The sequence below is a fragment of the Scardinius erythrophthalmus genome, assembly GCF_964197995.2.
Source record: "Scardinius erythrophthalmus genome assembly, chromosome: 6".
In the NCBI taxonomy this organism is placed as follows: domain Eukaryota; kingdom Metazoa; phylum Chordata; class Actinopteri; order Cypriniformes; family Leuciscidae; genus Scardinius; species Scardinius erythrophthalmus.
Window position 1 is genome coordinate 23938503 of NC_138226.1, and position 19239 is coordinate 23957741.

The window sequence follows — 19239 nt, forward strand, 5'->3', positions numbered from 1 at the left end:
ACCTCAGCACTTTACCTTTCACTCTCATTATGCTCATGAATCACGTAATCACAAAATGACATACTTGAGTAGGTCATTTTTCTAATTTTTCAAAACAAAAGAAATCTGAATCCTTTTCTCTCTCTCTCTTACATAGGTAACACATGTCCTATGTACTAAAGAACAATATAAATTGAATTTCACTTTTATCTTCTTACAAGTTTCAAGGTTGTATAGTCTACCATCTTTTCAATAAAAAGCTCAGGACAATTGGGTCCATTTGGAACAGCAAGCGTTATCTCTGGGAATAAGCTGTGAACGTGTCTTTTCATTGACCACTGTCTAATTGATACTCTTACATGCTGGACATGACTGCTGAGAGCAGATTCGCAGGCTTTTATTAGCATGTCCATTCAACTGCTATTACTTTTGGTTAATTGGTAGACCATTTTTTGAAGGTAAAAGAAGCTGTAATCTTTACCAGCACTGGAAAAGATGAAGTGCCACATGTTTTCTGTCAACTCTGGGAGGAGGAGGGCAAGATGTTGTGAGATCCATCAAACGCATCCCTAATTACACTACGCTCAGAGGAGATAAATGGCCTTATTGGGACAGACCACACAGCGGCAAACCTCTAATCTGCTGCATAGATTACAGTTCTTATAGATCAGCACATCATCCTGTCACCTCACCTGACTACCTGGCAGATGTTATTAGCATTTTAACGGCAGAAATGACTAAAGCATGTTTGATGGGACTGATAGAGAATGAGAATATCAACTAATCTCAGGGGTTCCAAGTCCTATAAAACACTACAGTATGATGGTGCATCTGTGCTAGTGTGTGGGTGCTGACAATTGAAAATGTATTTAATATTTATTATAAATCAATATATAAATATACATATTAAGTTTGGGGTCAGTGTGATGGATTTTTAATAGATAAGATAGTAAACTATCTTTTATACTAACCATAATTCTAACAATTCTAACACCTAAACCTTACGTCCCTTTTTAGGTCTAATAAATTCTAACACTCTGAAACACAACATACTAAAACGTTCTGTTCTTTGTCTATTTGTGTTATGGAAAATTCTCAAGTGCTGACCATGACAAAATCAAAAATACACTCTCTGTATTATGTCATGATATACTGAGTAATCAACTGCCATAGGGTAAAAAGGTGGGGGCTTGCTTTTACCAATTCAACCAATCATATTGATAGAATGTGACGTGAGTTAAGTCATGAGTTAGTGACGATGATCTTATTTGTTGTGTTTGTATTTGTCATATAAACCTGATGTATTCTTCTTTTTGGGTGGGATTCTCTCTGAAATGTGTCTGAGATCCTACGGCTGTGCTTCTTCTTGGGGAGATTCTCTGAGAACTGCTTGGAAAGATCTCCCGGCTGTGATTAAAGCATTTGAAGGACATTTGCTGAAGTCTGTCTGTTATTATTGCTGCGCAGAAAGTTAGTAAGGGGAACAAGTTGGGGTAAGGAACTCGAAGCCATTTGTCGACTGTAGACGCAAGAGCTAGAGTATAAAGATTATTGGGTGTCGACTGTAGACGGACGCCCCAGATATATTTATTAAGTGTCGACTGTAGACGCTTGGGTGTCGACTGGAGACGCCCCAGGTAAATGTATTTATTAAGTGTTGACTGTAGACGCTTGGGTGTCGATTGGAGACGCCCCAGGTAATTAGGTTCCAGGTATGTAGTTAGGTTTAGGAAAAATCTACCACATCAATAAGACTATTTTGGAAAAAAAATTTCCACAAGGATGCATTAAACATGAGGATGCATGTGGCCTAATGGTTAGAGAGTCAGACTGGTAACCCGAAGGTTGCGGGTTCGAGGTGCCCTTGAGCAAGGCAACTAACCCCCCAATGATTTCTGGATGGAGAAATCATGCTGAAAATTAAACTTTTTAGTTGTAATATTTTTTCACTATATTACTGTTTTTACTTCATTTTTGATCAAATAAATGCAGCCTTGTTGAGCATAAGAGACTTAAAAAAACTCTTACTGACCTCAAACCTTTAAATAACGTCTAATGTACAGTATATATATAATTTAATTAAAGATTTAATTTTATATATATGTATATGAATTTAAATAAAGATTGTGGAGTTTACACATTCATTTCCTAAATAATTAAAATTGTCAATTTGTGAAACTCATACCGGAATATAAGTCTACTGTGTGTATATATATATATATATATATATATATATATATATATATATATATATATATATATATATATATATATATACATTTTGTAATATATAAATATAAATATAATTTAATTTATTTAAAATATAATTTATAATTATATATATATATATTTTTTTTTTTTTTGTCTCACTTCACAACAAACATATTACACTTCATAGAATTAAACAGAATCAAAACACAATACAGAAATGCAAATCTCTGATAATTCAATAATTAAAGAACTTTCCCCACAATTTATGGACATACGTATGCAAGATATTTTTGCCACTGATTTACTTAAAATTTCACCAGCATCCAACTTTTGTTAAACATCACGTCTGGGTTTGATTTATAAATGAAGAACCATCCCTTCAGTAATAATGTAAACGTTATATAATGTAAAACGCCTCGGTTACGACTGTAACCTCGGTTCCCTGAAGAGGGAACGAGCGTTGCGTCGAGAATGACGCTATGGGGAACGCTTTGCGTGATGACGTCTTGAAGCACATGTAAAATCAGTCCAATGGTGTGGCGGAACGTCAGAGGCGGGTGACGTCACGTACCAGGAAGCTATAAAAGCCGGCCCGAAACAGAAAACGAAAGCTTCGTAAAAGTCTGAAGTCGAGCTGACAGGCATGAAGGAGATATGGCAAGGCGACGCAACGCTCGTTCCCTCTTCAGGGAACCGAGGTTACAGTCGTAACCGAGGCGTTCCCTTTCAAGGGAACTCCCGTTGCGTCGAGAATGACGCTATGGGGAACGTCTATACCAACGGCTCCATAGCTACGAATGTCTGTCCTGTGTGTAATCTGGAGAGCAGCACTAGGAAGACAAAACATGAGACCCTGGAGCAGAGTCTAGATCCAGAGAGTAAAACCTGACGAAAGTGTGCGGTGAGGACCAGCCTGCCGCATCACAGACGTCCTGTAAAGAAACTCCTGAAATAAGGGCCTTAGAGGCCGCCATACTCCTCGTCGAGTGCGACCGGACAGCCAAAGGAGAAGGCTGCCCAGCCGCCTCATAAGCAAGTGAGATAGCCTCGACCACCCACTTGCTCATCCTTTGCTTAGACACTGGACCTCCTTTGTTAGGGGACCCAAAGCACACAAATAATTGATCACTTTTTCGCCACAGGGCAGCTCTGTGGACATATGCGTCTAACGCCCGCACAGGGCAAAGCAAATTATTAGCCTCCTGGTCCGCATTTTGAAAGGGAGGAGGACAGAAGGCCTGCAGAACAATAGGTCTGACCACATTAGTGGGGACCTTGGGGATATAGCCCGGTCTCGGATGAAGAAATGCTTTGATCATACCCGGAGCAAACTCCAAGCATGACGGAGCAACCGACAACGCTTGGAGATCCCCTATTCTCTTGAGAGAGGAAATAGCAAGAAGGAAAAGAGCTTTCAGCGTTAAAAACTTCTCAGGAACCTCCTCAATTGGCTAAAAGGGGGCCAGGGACAAGCCTTGTAACGCAATGGACAAGTCCCATGGTGGCACCCTAGAGCGAACTGCAGGCCTCAGCCTCCAAGTGCCACGAAGGAAACGAGATATCAAAGGGTCTTTCCCCACAGACATTCCACCCAAAGGAATGTGATAAGCACCTATGGCCGCCACATAAACCTTTAAAGTGGACGGGGTTAGACCTGCTGTGAACCGGTCTTGCAGGAACTCCAGCACTGTACCGATTGGGCAGTTAACTGGGTCCAACCGACGGTCACTACACCAAGAAGTGAAGACTCTCCACTTCAGGGCATAAAGTTTCCTCGTGGAGGGAGCTCTGGACTGTAGAATGGTCTCAACAACCTCAGTTGAGAGACCTGACTCTATGAGCTGGGCCCCCTCAGAGGCCAAGCCCACAGGTTCCACAGTTCTGGGCGGGGGTGAAATATTGAGCCCCCTGCCTGGGACAGAAGGTCTCTCCTGACGGGTAACTCCAGAGGATGCCCGTCGAGGAGGGAGACCAGATCGGGAAACCATACTCTGCCCGGCCAACGCGGGGCTATAAGAAGCAGGCAAACCCGGTCCCTGCGAACTCTCTCCAGAACTCCCGGGAGCAGAGCAACTGGGGGAAAGGCGTACAGACGTGGCCGAGTGGAGACCGGAGCATCTAAGAGGACATGCTTTTCTTTATCCTTGATATCACTTAGATTGAGCCACAGATGCCTCTCAGTGGCCACCAGGGCTGCCATAGACCGCCCGATAGATTTAGCGGTCTCCTTGGTGGCCCTGAGAGACAGATCTGTGGCTCTGCGTAGTTCGGCCACCGTGTCAGGACCAATTCCCCCGCCCTCCTCTAAATCCCCCAATAATTCAGCCTGATAGGCTTGCATGATTGACATCGTATGCAGACACGCTGCGGCTTGACCAGCGGCTGCATATGATTTATGAACCAGGGAAGATGTCACTTTAACTGGCTTAGAGGGGAGTGTAGGAGCCTTCAGGGAAGATGCCGTTGCTGGAGAGAGATAGCCCGCAAGCGTCTCTTCCACCTTCGGCATCTCCCCATAACCATACTCTTTATATTTATATATTGAGGAGTAGTGTGATGTTTGTGGTGTATAAACTCTGTAAGACACTGGTTTCCCCCACGATCTCGACACCTCGGTGTGGAGATCGGGGAAAAACGGCAGGCTCCTGCGCTGGGGCTGCGCACGAGATGGCAGGAAGCGTTCGTCGAGCTTGCTTTTCGAACGAACGTCCTGCCTATCCTCTGGCCACTCAATTGAAAGTCTGTCAACAGCTCTAGTAATAACATCAAGCAATTCTTCAAACGCATGAGACTGAGGTGGCGAATCCTCAGACTCAGCATCAATACTCACAACATCCAACTCCTTAGAGCTGGAAAGTTGCAATACTGGTGCCTCCATCGGGGGGGAAGAAACCGCCGCGCGTGCTTCCACACCCTGATGAGAGGCACTGGATCTGTCAGTAAGAGGCTGAGATAAGGCAGAGCCCGTCTCAACATCCACTGACAGATCCATTTGCGAACCCCAGGTCTGAGATCGCCGCCGAGCCTCAGCCGCGGCGGGACCCGAGCCCTGGGGAACGTGGTCGGGATTGAACCGAGCCAAACGGGATCGGAGCGTACGCAATGGAAGCGCACAGCAATGCACACAGTCACCACCCTCGAGTGCTGACTGGGCATGCTCCTCTCCCAAACAAACAACACAAAGAGTGTGTGTGTCACCTCCCGTTAAATAACGCGGGCAGGGATGGACACACACTCTAAACTGCTGCTTGCTCGCCATACTGAATAATATATATATAGATATATAGAGAGACAACACCAAATAAACGGACAGATTCAACACAGAGCGCAACTGAAGACTCAGAAAGCTTTCGTTTTCTGTTTCGGGCCGGCTTTTATAGCTTCCTGGTACGTGACGTTACCCGCCTCTGACGTTCCGCCACACCATTGGACTGATTTTACATGTGCTTCAAGACGTCATCACGCAAAGCGTTCCCCATAGCGTCATTCTCGACGCAACGGGAGTTCCCTTGAAAGGGAACTGAATAAATGTGTTGTCATAAAAATGGCATCACTGTAAAAAAAAAAAGATTTTGCTTTATATTTTTAAAGTACAATCAGCTTGGATGTTTAAGTCATTTCAACTTAAATTACATTAAACCGACTTAAAAATGAGTTGAATCTTAACTTATTTTGATGAGTTAAAGCAATATAAAAGCATACGTTGACAACTTATTGATCATATAATTTTTCACAGTGATTAAACATTTAATAAATTGCATCCATTAATATGTTAACAGTAATATGTTAATAACTTGGGAAAGGCATTTCTCTGCACTGCAAATAGGTGCAAATATTAAACATTTAATTACTAAGACCTCAGCCAGAAAACAACATAAAAAGTGTGAGATAACAGCAATTCGTTGAACGTTTCACAAGAATTCTGTAATTGATTTTCTCACATTTATCTACAGTCACTGATTTAGCCTTATATGTATCGATTCCATTGGTGCTGGGTATGACGTTAGCTATAATTACACTGAGATTCCCCTGTTGATTAGCCAGAGGTCACAACGATTCTGGTCTGCTGTAAATTCAAGGGGGAAAAAGAAAAGAAAAAAAAGGTGACCTTGGTCCTCATAATATATTGACACTGTGTTCTGTGGATTTCTTGCAGTGCTGGAGAGCTATAACGCTGAGGTCATAAACCAGCATAAAATTACAACCGCGACAACAGGATTCAATGAATTTGAGTAACGTGCTGCTGACACAAAGTTAAATGACTGACTTCCTCAATATGCTGCTTTAGAGATAGCCCTCAGCTGAACCGTGTTGACTGACACATGAGCTCTAATGCCGCAGAACTTCAGATGTGACATCACACCCCACTGCCATCAGCACTGCGAAGCTGAAGGTATGAAAATGTTAAGTAAAGTGAAAAATAAATAAAAGCATTTATAATAGAATGCAGTAAAACATTCGCAGCTGCCAGAAGATATGCTTTATTTATGACTTTTTTTCACTTCACACCCTGGTGTAATAGAGCTTCTGTCATCAGACTAAATGAACACGGAGGCTGCACACTGAACCTGAAGTGCTGTGAAAATAATGAACAAATTCTGTTTCTCAGAGGACTTCGCTAGTCTATTTGAATTCCTTTAAGGAAATGTGGAATTGCTACAGAGTCCAGAGATGGAAACTGCCACTCCTCGTTTGCCCGACGGAGTTGAACACTTAAGAGAAACTGGCAAGCAGAAACACCTGGAGCTGATATTCAGAGATTCTCACTGACAAGAACCCTTATTAGACTGCCCACAGCGTGGGTTAGCTGCTGGAGAACTAAGGGTCTGGACATATAGAGAAGTTCACATGGAGGTTTTTGCAGCACCAGGAGCTGAAACATTATTTAATTCCACTGAAACGGGACATTCTTTGACTTTGATAGAATGCTTTGCTGTAGCCATTATAAAAGCGTTTTCTTTTTTATTCTATTCCCTGGAGTCATTCCCCACTGCTGTGCATCTACGAGATGGACACCCTGGACAGTTCAAGTTGTTCATTTGTCGCATACTGAAAACCCTATGTTGGTTAATACAATTTTCTGCATAAGCTTGCACATGCGCTGTTAAAAAATATTTTAATTAGTATTTTTGCTTGTTTTCCAGTGAATATATACATGAAAACTTACTTGGGAAGGGAAGGGGAAAACTAAACTGTTAAAGAAAGACAGTAGTGAACTAATGAGAAATAGAATGGGAGCTACAGGCGCGGTCACTGTCAAAACAGAAGTCCAGGGGGTATTCAAGAAAGTAAGGTAACTCAAACCTTGCTTACTCAAGGTATGTTGGTTCCAAAAATGCACCCGGGAGTAAGTTCAGCCAACCCAGAGTATGTTCACCGTATGCGCAAAAGCTCATGTTATCAAACTAAGTGTTGTAGTATGACTAGTAGGAGACCATTGATGTGCAAACTGAATTTGGTGACACTACAGTGTATAACATTGAAGATAATGACTATTTTTGTAGTAATGTTTTTCGGATTTTGCACTTTGGATTTGTCTCTCAGCCGCCTGCTCATAGAGACCAATTTATATTACCAAGCTAGTTTTGAGGAAAATTGGGTTGTACTGTAGCTCGTTGTCTATGCTATTATGATTGGAAATAGGTGTCATTTGTGTTTCGACGACATTTAGCTCATAAGTTATTGTTCTGGGAAGTTCTAATCTGTGAATATATTGCCAACTTTACTGAACTCTTTGAACCTAGCACTGACTGCATTTCTTTATCTATGAATCTATGAACCGCTCCATTGTTAACGTACTGAGCTGTCCGAAACACTGCCAGTGGGATATTAAACAGGAAGTGTTTGTCCGAGCTCACAACAGGTTTTGCGAGAGAACGCAAATATCTTTGCGGGGGAAAGCAAAAGTTTTGAGAGAGAACGCAAAAGAAAAAAAAAAAATTTCCACCACCATGTCCCTTTATGTCTCCGTATCATCCAATTGACCTGCAATATGGACCACACTTAATGCAGAAAGTCAAAAGTCCAGTGGTGTGAGTTTCTGTACTCTAGAGATGTGCTAATGCACTCAAGGCTGTAGCTGGATTTCAATCAGGCTGTGAACTGTATGACAGGTGTCTCTTAAGAGTGCTGCCAGGCTGTAAAAAGAGTTCAGTCCTGCCCTTGAATCGAGGGATATAGATCACTATGCAATGAGCTTTAACTGGCCAGTAAAATGGAGCACTCTGAACATCAAGGTAGAGAAAACATTCCCTGTCTCATGGTCAGAGTGGAACAGGCTTTGATATTCACGCATCAATATGTTTATTCTTTGGAAATAAAGCAGGAACAGAGGAAATGCCTTGTCCTCCAGAGCCCAATTAACTCTGGTAAAAGGAAGTCAAAAAAGCTGAATTGAAAACAACACGTGCCCAAAAATCCTTCATTGCTTTGTCAGTCTCTTTCTTGGGTTTGGGAAGAAAGGTTAAACAATAGAACACCTGAGCCACTTCACGGTTCATTTTTACCAGACTTCTCATCAACATAATTATCAAAATCAAGAGAGCTATTTTGATGCTGTTAACGATGATTACTCGCTTCTTTGTTACACAAATTTGTTTTACCTATAAATACGGGGTAATTAAATTTTGCATAGCAACATTGCATTCAAATAAGAGAGCTGCTCTTCTGAAAATGAGGTCAAACAAAATTTGTATAATAACACAGAGGCCCTTTATAGTCGTCAAGTGTGAAATAATATATAAACAAATGAAAAAATAATAAGATGCTCTTCCTCATGCCCCAAAACACCTGACTGTGTCAAATTACTTCAATTAGCTCATCAATTAAGTTGCGGGGAAAGAGTATTTGACACTGGAGTTAACTTAACATCACACATCTAATGAGTTTTCAACTGGAATCAAGAATTATGAGAAAACCCTCTGGTTCTAATTACGTCCAGTTTTAAACATCCCACACCTCTCAGACCTGTGTGTCAGGAACACTCTCCTCAGGAACATGACATAATAATAAAACATGCAAAAAAGCCCCCATTAATTTAGCAGGTTTTAAAGATGGGCTATTAAGGTCTTACTCAGGCTTCATCAAGTTCACAATGCCGGATTTCATCAAGTTCACAATGCTGGATTTCTCATCTTTATGCTATTTCTCATAAATTACACAGTCTGGTTAAAATGGGTCACACTAGCTGATCTCCAAAGCATGCTGCTGAGAGAAACGCTTTCAGGCAGCTCTTTGGCTAAATATCAGCTAGTGTAATGCATTGATGAAAGAGTGTGACATTGACATGACATGGGTCGATGTGTCCGGCTGCTCTTAAAAGCCTTTTCTTTATTTGAAATCAACCAGAATTCTGTCCAGACACTAGATACTTTTTACTGTAGCTTACAACTTTGCATTACTATCTTTTGTAAAAGCAGTGTGATCTTTTTTTTTTGCTGGGGATGATGTTAGAATCCTTTTGATATGAATATATTAGTAGTGCTGGCTAAAACAGCACTATTTCTGTTGCTTATGCTTTATTCAACACCCCTAAACCTTGTGTATTACCTTGTGGTATGCAACCTGGCCTGCATCCTTTTCACTACGGACATGGACTGGGTTTCCCGATAACGTTGTCTCTTAGCGCGCTACGAAGACTCTTAAGGTATAACTTAACTAAAGGTGTACCATTACTAGGCGTGTTCCCCGAACTATACTTTAAAAAGCTACTTAAGATATACCTTCTTACGTGTGACGTTACCGGGTGCTGCCCGTGCTGAATTGGCTGATATTGAGTGTCGAGAATCAATTGTTCTCTCATGCAGGGGCTGCTTCACTGCGTTATGTGAGAAAGCGGTGTTTATGAAAGAAGCACTTATATTCCCACACAACCTGTTTGTCAAAAAACAATGAAGCCAGGGATTTTTCCCGGGTTGGGTGAGAAAAAACACTGACGTTATGGATTCGGACGGCAAAAAAGCACCGTAAATTTTTTTAATACCGTACGAGCCCATGATAAACAATTAGCGTCCGAACAGGACAGTCTGCTTTCACTGGCCTTTGAAAGCGTTCCGCGGACGGCGCCGTCTTTTAGAACAACTATTCGCTGTATCGCTGCCATAGTTTGAGCAAACTCCCCACCACAATCATTCCCTTTAAATAGACTATTAAGCCTTTAATGGTTTGCCAGCTGATGTACCTTTGGATAATATAATTTAAAATCTAACAACAATCCATAAAATGACATTTTAATTCTTTGCATGAAAACCCTTGAATTAGCCTAATTGAACACTGTCTGGGTGTATTAAAACTTCAGAATTATATTCGTATAGACCTGCAACAGTGATAAGGTAAAGCTAAGAGTGGTCCAGACCAACCTTACAGAATATGACTTACAGAAGGTATACTTAACTAAGAACGTTTCGGGAAACACATATTAACAATAAGGTACAGCTTAAGGTGTAACTTAAGAATGACGTGGCGTTAAGAAGGTTTCGGGAAACCCAGCCATGAACGATACCAAGTCATGGTGTGCCATTCTTTTTCTAAGAAATCAGACTTTGCCTGGTGGGTGATAAAAAGGCCATGAAAATCAAAAAAGATATACATCAAAAAATGAACTTCACACATATCTAGAGAGAGAAAATTGGGGTAGGCTCTATCCACCTTATTTTGCAACGCAGAATTAAGCTTTTTCTGTGAATGTTAATTAGCTGCTGTAGGGAGATAACTAGAAGAATAACAATGTGCAGTAAATGGTAAAACTATTTACGCTATAAACCAGTGTGTTTATATTTACGACAATACCATAAAACAATATGGTAAGAAATACCTGTTTACAATATTAAGCAGCATAATAAGCTGTTTTGTACAGCTAAAAATAACTGGAAGCGAATGGCACCAGAAGCCAGACAAATTATATTTACAAATGCCCACACCTGCTCTTACATTACAAATACATTTGTAATACTTTTATTCAGCTGGAATGCATTCAATTTATATTAAATTGATCTTGTCAGGGTTAAGTTTAAAGGTGTGTTCACGCCATGTCGTAATTACTGCAATTACGTGATTTCAACTTGTAAAAAGCGCTCACGTCCTCGTAGAGCTCATAATTACAGTTTGTAAGATGGGAATTGTCTGAGAGCTCCTACTTGTACCACGTGACGGATGTGCCACCTGACCACTGCAGTTAGATTTAGCAAAGATGAGCACCTTCTGTGCATGCATCACTCAAAAAACAATTTTTTTTTTAACATTTTGTCATAAATTAATGAAACTGTGTTAAATCCACCAAATATATTTAAAACGGAAGTTTACTTAAAGGAAAATTTACATTTTTTTGGTAAATTTGGAGTGCTGTCAATACAGAGAACAACGTCAAAAATCGGTGTTGCCTACACCGTGTTATCCTCTTTTTAAAATTTGCACCCTGTTGACTTCAATGGGGCAATATTTAAACCTGCTTTTAGCCTCTTAACATCCTTGATGTGTCATTACGAAGTCCATAGTAATCGATTGTCGAGTTCACGCGCATGATTATAGGTAACTAAACCTATGCGTGTGAACTCGACAATCAATAACATCATTTTTATTAATATCTTTCACATCTACTGCAGTCAGATTCACCCGTGATCACTCTGAAGGAATCACTCACATTAGCTGTGCACTTGTAATGACACATCAAGGATGTTAAGAGGCTAAAAGCAGGTTTAAAACTTGCCCTCTATCTATCTATCTATCTATCTATCTAGGATTGTCTGATGTGTGTGTGTGAGAGAGAGGGAGAGGTAGATTTTTTTTTATATAGAAAATTTTACTTTTGCACATTATACTGTAAAAACACAATTATTGTTGATTTTAGTTGATCATAGTTGATCATAACTAGAGAGGAAATGGTGAGATGTTTAAAATGATCACGGTTATTACAGAATCCTGTTCAAAAAGTACTAATAATACAGAATGAAGTCAATTCAACAAGTTTTATGTCGAAAAAGAGCAAATAACAAATTGATTAGCATCAATATGCACTTTTTTTTACGTAAACATTAAAATAGCATTAAAAGTGCTGGCCAGATTTTAAAAGAGTGTCTTGCAACATGTTATCTACTAACATGTACAAGTTCAAATAAAGTTTTGACAAAAAAGGTTTTATACAAAGATAAACCTCATATTTCAGCCTTTAAATCTTTTTTTATAAAAAGAATGAGTCAAAAAAGATAAATTACTGACATTTATACATTAGCTTATATTTATTAGTAGTGTTTGGGTGCACCCCCATCCTTCATGTTGACTGAGCTTTCAATGTTGTTATGGAAAGGGGTGATTGGTTGGTTCCTGTCACATGACCTGCGGTGCGTTTGCGGCATTCTGAAAAGTTTAGATTTTTTTTTTCATCTCGTTGCGTCTGGTAAAAAAAATAAAAATTGCGCGTCGCTTCAATTATGAGCGCGCGGCTACATTTGAACAAATCTGAGCGCGCAAAAGACGCGATATGTGAACGGCCTCTGGCGAGCTAGTTTATATCAAGCCACGAGCTATTGGTAGCACGCGAGCGACGTGTTGGAGACCCCTGCTCTAGGGCTCCGCTTTGTAGGCTACAACTCGATACTTTTTTGCTACTTTGTAATAACTTTCTGCGGCCAGCGTTTCTGGAAATGAACGAGGGTAAACACTTTTTAAGACCTGACTAAATGAAATTTAAGACCTAGGATGAAAATCTGGCCGTTTTTAAGACTTTTTAAGGCCTAAAATTGAAAGTTCCGAATTTTAGACTTTTTAAGACTTTTTAAGACCCCGTGGAAACCCTGAAAATTGACCGGAGTTCTCCTTTAATACATTTGTGTTAAAACTACATTAATCATTTTTGTTGACATAACTAACTGGGCAGTGTATCTGTAATTCCCAGCATGCTTTGCAAGGGACTGCATTAGGAGAGTAAATTTATGGATTAAAGTATTATTTCAGTTTTTCAGTAAAGGGAAAAATGTTGTTAATGTTAGTGTTTAATTTTCAGTTATGTTGGAAATTTAGAGGAATGAATTTTGTGGTAACCATTATGCAGAAGAGTGGTGCCTGTGTATAGTCTCTGGGCACTCAGTGACCTATGCTAATGTCAGAAGTGACACCAGCCTTTTCTTATTTGTTCATTATATACATTGTGTATAATGATGAATGAATGTTTTGGATGATTAAAGTTTAACAAGCATAAAAAGTAACATTAGAAATGTATCAATTTAATTTGAACTGTATTTGATCAAACTGAGTTGGACCATTTCATTGCATGAATTTGTCTTTTATGAGTTTGGGCTACACAAATTTATTAGATGGAAATCCTGTCCTCAATTAAATTGAGTTTGTCCAATGAGTTTTTTTTATTTAATTTTTTTGTGTGTGTGTGTATTAGACTGAGTTCTGTTCGCTAGTTTGTTTCCTTAGTTACATATTACGTTCACCGATTGTTCATTATTTCCCTCATTATCTCTGTATATTTAAGCCCTTGGTTTCCTCTGTTCTCCTTGGATTTCTTAATAAATACTGTTTGCTTCTCTGAATCTCCTGTGTTGTGCGTATCACTACAGCTAAATGTTACAGGTCTAGTGACAGACATATATCACAAAAGAAAATTCAGTTCTATAATAGATAGACATATTAAGCAGCACAACTGTAATATAATAATAATAACAATAATATCGTTGCCATCACTGGAATAAACTGAAATATAGTTATTATTTTAAATTGTAGTAATATTTCACAAATATTTACTGTTTTTACTATATTTTTTCTTGTTGAGCATAAGAGACTTCATTCAAATTTGAAATAATATGATACAATTCAAAAAAAAAATTTGACTGTATACCTTGTGAGTTGACGCAAGCCACAGTTTGTGTCCTGGTTCCATTTCCACAGTTCCCTTTGCTGGGCACACAAGCGCTCTCAAACAGCACCTGCCACAAAAAGCACACCGGATCCTCACAGGGCATTGACTCCAGGAGATGGGCACAGTTTTCTGTTCCAGATCCTTCCTCCAGCACCTCTCTCCTCCTCTGCTTGTAGCCTGTGAACAGAGCGAGAGACAGGTGGATTAGGGGTATTCTAAAGGAAAACGAGTTTCTGGCCAGTGAGTTCTGAACTGAAATTCTAGCGGTGGCTAAATATGCCTTTAATAGAAACTCATTTCAAAAAGCTTTCTGTCACAGCTTTTGTTAGTAGAATAAATTCCTCCTCCTGCTCTGTAATTTGCCTGAATACACAATTTTCATTCACTCATTTTTAAAGCTATGAGCGATGACTGCAAACTGAGACGCCAGTCATGACTGCAATAACGCTGGAATATGAAGATTTAACACCTAAAAGTACTGGTTAAACATGAAAGCAAAACACTGTTCTCAAAAAAGGTCTGCTAGAAAGATCATGGTCGTCGTCTTTTCATTTAAGCCTCTCCGGGAAAAAAAACACTAGGCTAGTTTTAATTAATATTTCATAAATTGGCATACGTTCTTAAAGCCAGCTCTGGACGACATCAATATACATTACAGTACAGTGCTTAGAAAAAGAAAAAAGATGAATCAGGCATTACTCCAAGCATAATTTATCAAACAAGATGATCTGATGGCTAACACGAGGGTGGAATCCTAGCTGTCTGGATACCATCTGATCCTGTTTACGGTCTGTGATGAGTAGATACTAACTCCTCATATCTTTGCTCCTTGACTATGTGCATGCCAGTAGTGAGATTTGGTTCATCTCACACCCCTGCAGGGAGGCTTGACTCTGCAGTCCAGGGAGAATCATAGTGCCAAGCCAAGCCTTTGAAATAATCAAAACACCCTACAGCTCTCAACATTGCTTTAACACAAAATCGACTGTATAAGACATGAGTGCATTGTGTGATGAGAGCTCTGTAAATATCACATATATAATTTAGACCTTGAGGAAAACCAGTTTGCTTCACTTAACACAAAATAATTAAGCAGACATCAAAAATACTCTGTCTCTAAGAACAGATGTATACCATATCATTCAGTATGCTGAAAACTAGTCTATATTCTATATATGTATTCAAAACAAGGACATTTTGTGTAAGAAAACCAAACAACATGCCCTTTCTCTCTGTAGACAGTCTGTTTTATAGCTTTTTCTAAACCACTAACATTTGTTTCCACAGATGCCAATAGAAAACAGTCCTACAGGGGAATTTTTTGGTTCCAACTGTTGCTGTATTCCAATCTGTATCTTTTTTGAGATATGGATTTCAAACATTGGTATAATATTCCCATATGTGTCTGCTACAAAATAACGTTTAAACTGTCACACTTTAGTTTAGGGTCCAGTTCTCACCATAAACTAATTATTAACTACAACTGTTGCTTCAATAAACTCCCAATTACTGCTTGTTATATATAGTTTATATTATGTTGTTATTACATGGCTTGGTTGAATTCTAATGTAGAATGCGGTCTGTTATTTCTTGATGACAGACCGCTGCTAAGTATAACACACCGTTGCCATGAAAAACAGAGCGTTGCTATGGACGCAGGATTCTAACCGTAGAGACGGAACGGACTATTTTCTTTAGCGGAAGCAATACAATCGTTTTTAAATCAATAAACTCCTTTTTAAATCAATATTCTGTGTCAAATTATTGATTTATTTGATAGGTAGCCATGTAATAAGCGGGATATTGTAGAGCGAGGCGGTTGTTATTGCGCATACAACCCCGACAGGCTGATCAGGACCCCGACGCGAAGCGGAGCGTAAGCTAAGTAAGCATTATGTTTTACTTAGTAGGTAGTTGTTAAGTTAAGTTTGGGTATTGGGATTAAGGGATGTAGAATGGTCATGCAGAATAAAACATTAATTTGTGCTTTATGAATGTTAACAAACAGCCAATTTCCTAGTAATATGCATGCTAATAAGCAACTAGTTAACAGTGAGAATTGGACCACAAACTAAAGTGTTACCATTTAAATGTATCCCTAAATGTATAAATAAATGTAAATTAAAAGGAGTTCTATTGTTACAATCTCCCCCACTACAGGCGAATTGGTTATATTTTTTACAGGAATTTATTGTGGTAATGAAATAAATTAGTTTAAAATATATGACGTTCTTATTATAATGTGTGTAATAATGTTTTAGAGTACACTTTATTTTGAGGTGCCATAGTTACATTGTAGTACTGCGTAATATTAATTAACTATATTACTTAATATGGAGTTACGCCTAAGGTTTGGTTTAGGGTTAGTTACTTGTAATTATGCATCATTTACTGTTATTACTATAGTAAGTACAAAGTTATGTGTAACTGTCACCTTAAAATGAAGTGTTTTCCATGTTTCCATGCAAGTTTTGTTCATTTGAAGACAAAACATGACAGGCTGAGGGTGCAACAAAGAACTTCCTGCACCTCTGAGACCCAAAAGCAGCATTCTTCTTCAGTAGATGACAACAGCTAAGTCCCAGGACACCCAAAGAACAAATTACAACTACACATTATTCCGAAACTACACCTGAGCACTGAGCAGTACAGTGGAGGACATACTCCTTTGGAGAACATGCATGCACGGTTCACACACAAACAGCCCCGTTTCTGGACCAAAAGGAACGCCTGAACGGCCAATGGTCTCCTCTAAACTGTGAAAAACAATTTGGTGGAGACACATCCCTGCGATTATTAATAATTGAGAGGTTCACAGCAGCTATCGGCCTTATTCATAGGAAAGACTGGAGGGCTGCAGTCTGCAGGCAGCGTTTCACTTCCAATACTTCAGAACCTTATCGGTCCCACTAGCTCCCTACTCACATTAATGCTGGATAGAATTTGCTACTTACAATCATTACCAAGCCTGTGTTCAATTCATTCCTCCATACCACAAGATCACACAAAGAGGATAAAAATATGACTGTGGGCAATTGCAGATTTGTAATGCACTAGAAACGTTAATAAAACAAACAAAACACAAAAAATCCACAAGGCTCCTCTGATGAAATTTATGTTTGTATATGTAGGGCAGAAGTTCATTTTTCTATTTCTGAAAGCTCTAGGCTCTGTATTTCTGCATTGTTCATCCAATATCAAAGATCAAACGTCACTCTCTGAAACAGCAGTAAGGTGTTGAAGTGCTTGAGAGCAGTAAATAGACTCCTGTCTAACGAGGTCTAGTCTAAACAATGTATAAAGAGACACCCTATCACACAATCCCATTGGGAAGACATCACAACATCTCCTAGACAGCAATCCGTTTACATGGAAAGTAAATCTTTCTCAGATGGGTCTCTTGAGAGAAAAATAATTGTGACCACAGATATGTCTCCTCAAAAGTTCTCTTGATAACACTTTAAAATAAGGTTTCATTTGTTAACATCATTTAACTACATTAATTAACATTAACTTCTTTACAATTTCTTAAATTAGGAAATCTTTCAATATACAGTACATGCATATGATGGATTGATTTTTAACCTTCAAAAGCAGGTGAATGATAAGAGTGCAGTGTGCGATAATACTTATGATTGCCCAGAATGAGTCATTTCTGCTTTAAAGCCCCATATATATGTGACTGCTTCATGTGACATCAGGCTGCCCTCTGCTAAATTCTCTCATTATAGGGCAGTACTCTGCCAGCTCGCTTCAGTGACAGATGTTCTCACCTCTCACCAGAAGTGGTGTCAGTTTTAGATACTGTTACCTCTGGGTTTAGCTCAGTGGAGAGGTGGTACAATCGTCAATTTTATTCAATATTTATTAATAAGAGGGCAGGTTTGTATTTAATTATTGATGACATTTCACTCCCATGTTGTCCTACCTTTTCGTCCATGCGTCTCCATGCAGTTGTCGTGGAGACAGGCCCCCCAGGAGGACCATGATGAGAGCAGGCACAGCTGTGGGCACAGTATGGAGCAGGGCTGCACCGCAGACGGCAAATCTCCGGCACACAGAAGCCCACTTACAGGCCTAGACACTACAAAATGACAAAAACAAAGACGTACAGTATAGTAAGAAATAATCCATACGTCAGGCAAGAATTTTTCTTGACAAAATATAATTCAGCTTAAATATCATTTCTGATCTCTCATGCTGAACAACATTTCCCAACCCAAAACAAAGAATAAAATCCATTTCAAAGCCTTCGTAAACCAATGTTAGTATTTAGTTTAGAGTCAAAATGTCAGAGTGAAACAGATTATGGAAAAAGAACAGAATGTACTTGGTTTTGTCCAACAGTTGTTGATTGAATGAAGGCAGATCTGAATCCAAGCTTGCAGTTGATTGTAAGAAAGGATCGAGACTTAAAGGGACAGTTCACCCAAAAATGAAAATTCTGTCATCATTTACTCACCCTCATGTTGTTCCAAACATGTATGAGGTTCTTTCATCTGTTGAACACAAAATAAGATACTTTAAAGAATATGGGTAACCAAACAGTTGATGGTCCCCATAGACGTCCATAGTATTTTTTCCCCATACTATAGAAGTCAGTGGGGCGCAGAAACTGTTTGGTTACCCATATTCTTAATTTTTGGGTGAACTATCCCTTTAAGCATGGATCCGGCATTCCTCACCAGAGAGAGGTCTGTCGTTTCCCCGAAAGAACATTGATATTTTGATAAAACATTACAAGGTCAAAAAAATAAAAGTAAAAATGAAACACATGCATGGATGATTTGTTATAAAATCATTAATATGCAATTTAGTAAATAAAATGTCCATTTCATGCTGACAATTTGCAACACATTTAAATTTTGACATTTCATGTATTTTCAAGTGAAAACATATTCAAGGTGAAAACTTTTATGGTGGGACATGATTGCATCCATCAATAATTGATTAGAATCGTGAAATGAGAGTGTTACGTACTAGAATGGAGCCAGACTGAATGTGAATTTGTTGAAAAAATGCTTAAATAACTATTTAGCTATGGATTAATATTACCCAATAGCCTGCATGGTCTAAAAACATCAGCAGAAAAGGAAAGCTGTTTCAGAAGACGAGCAAATGAATACAATTTGCTTTTGTTCTAGAATAACGTGCACTGAACAAATTGTTCCAATAAGACAAGGACATAG

General features: G+C 39.2%; 1 protein-coding gene across 1 annotated transcript in view; it reads right to left on the bottom strand.

The window, feature by feature from the left end:
• Window positions 1-19239, bottom strand: part of thsd7ba (thrombospondin, type I, domain containing 7Ba) — a gene marked incomplete at both ends in the record, with an annotated part of 176577 nt that overhangs the window by 112844 nt on the left and 44494 nt on the right. The window contains 2 exons of the mRNA XM_081368568.1: window positions 14030-14227; window positions 17979-18134. Coding sequence (XP_081224694.1) covers window positions 14030-14227; window positions 17979-18134 — 354 coding nt within the window. The remainder of the gene's footprint in view (window positions 1-14029; window positions 14228-17978; window positions 18135-19239) is intronic.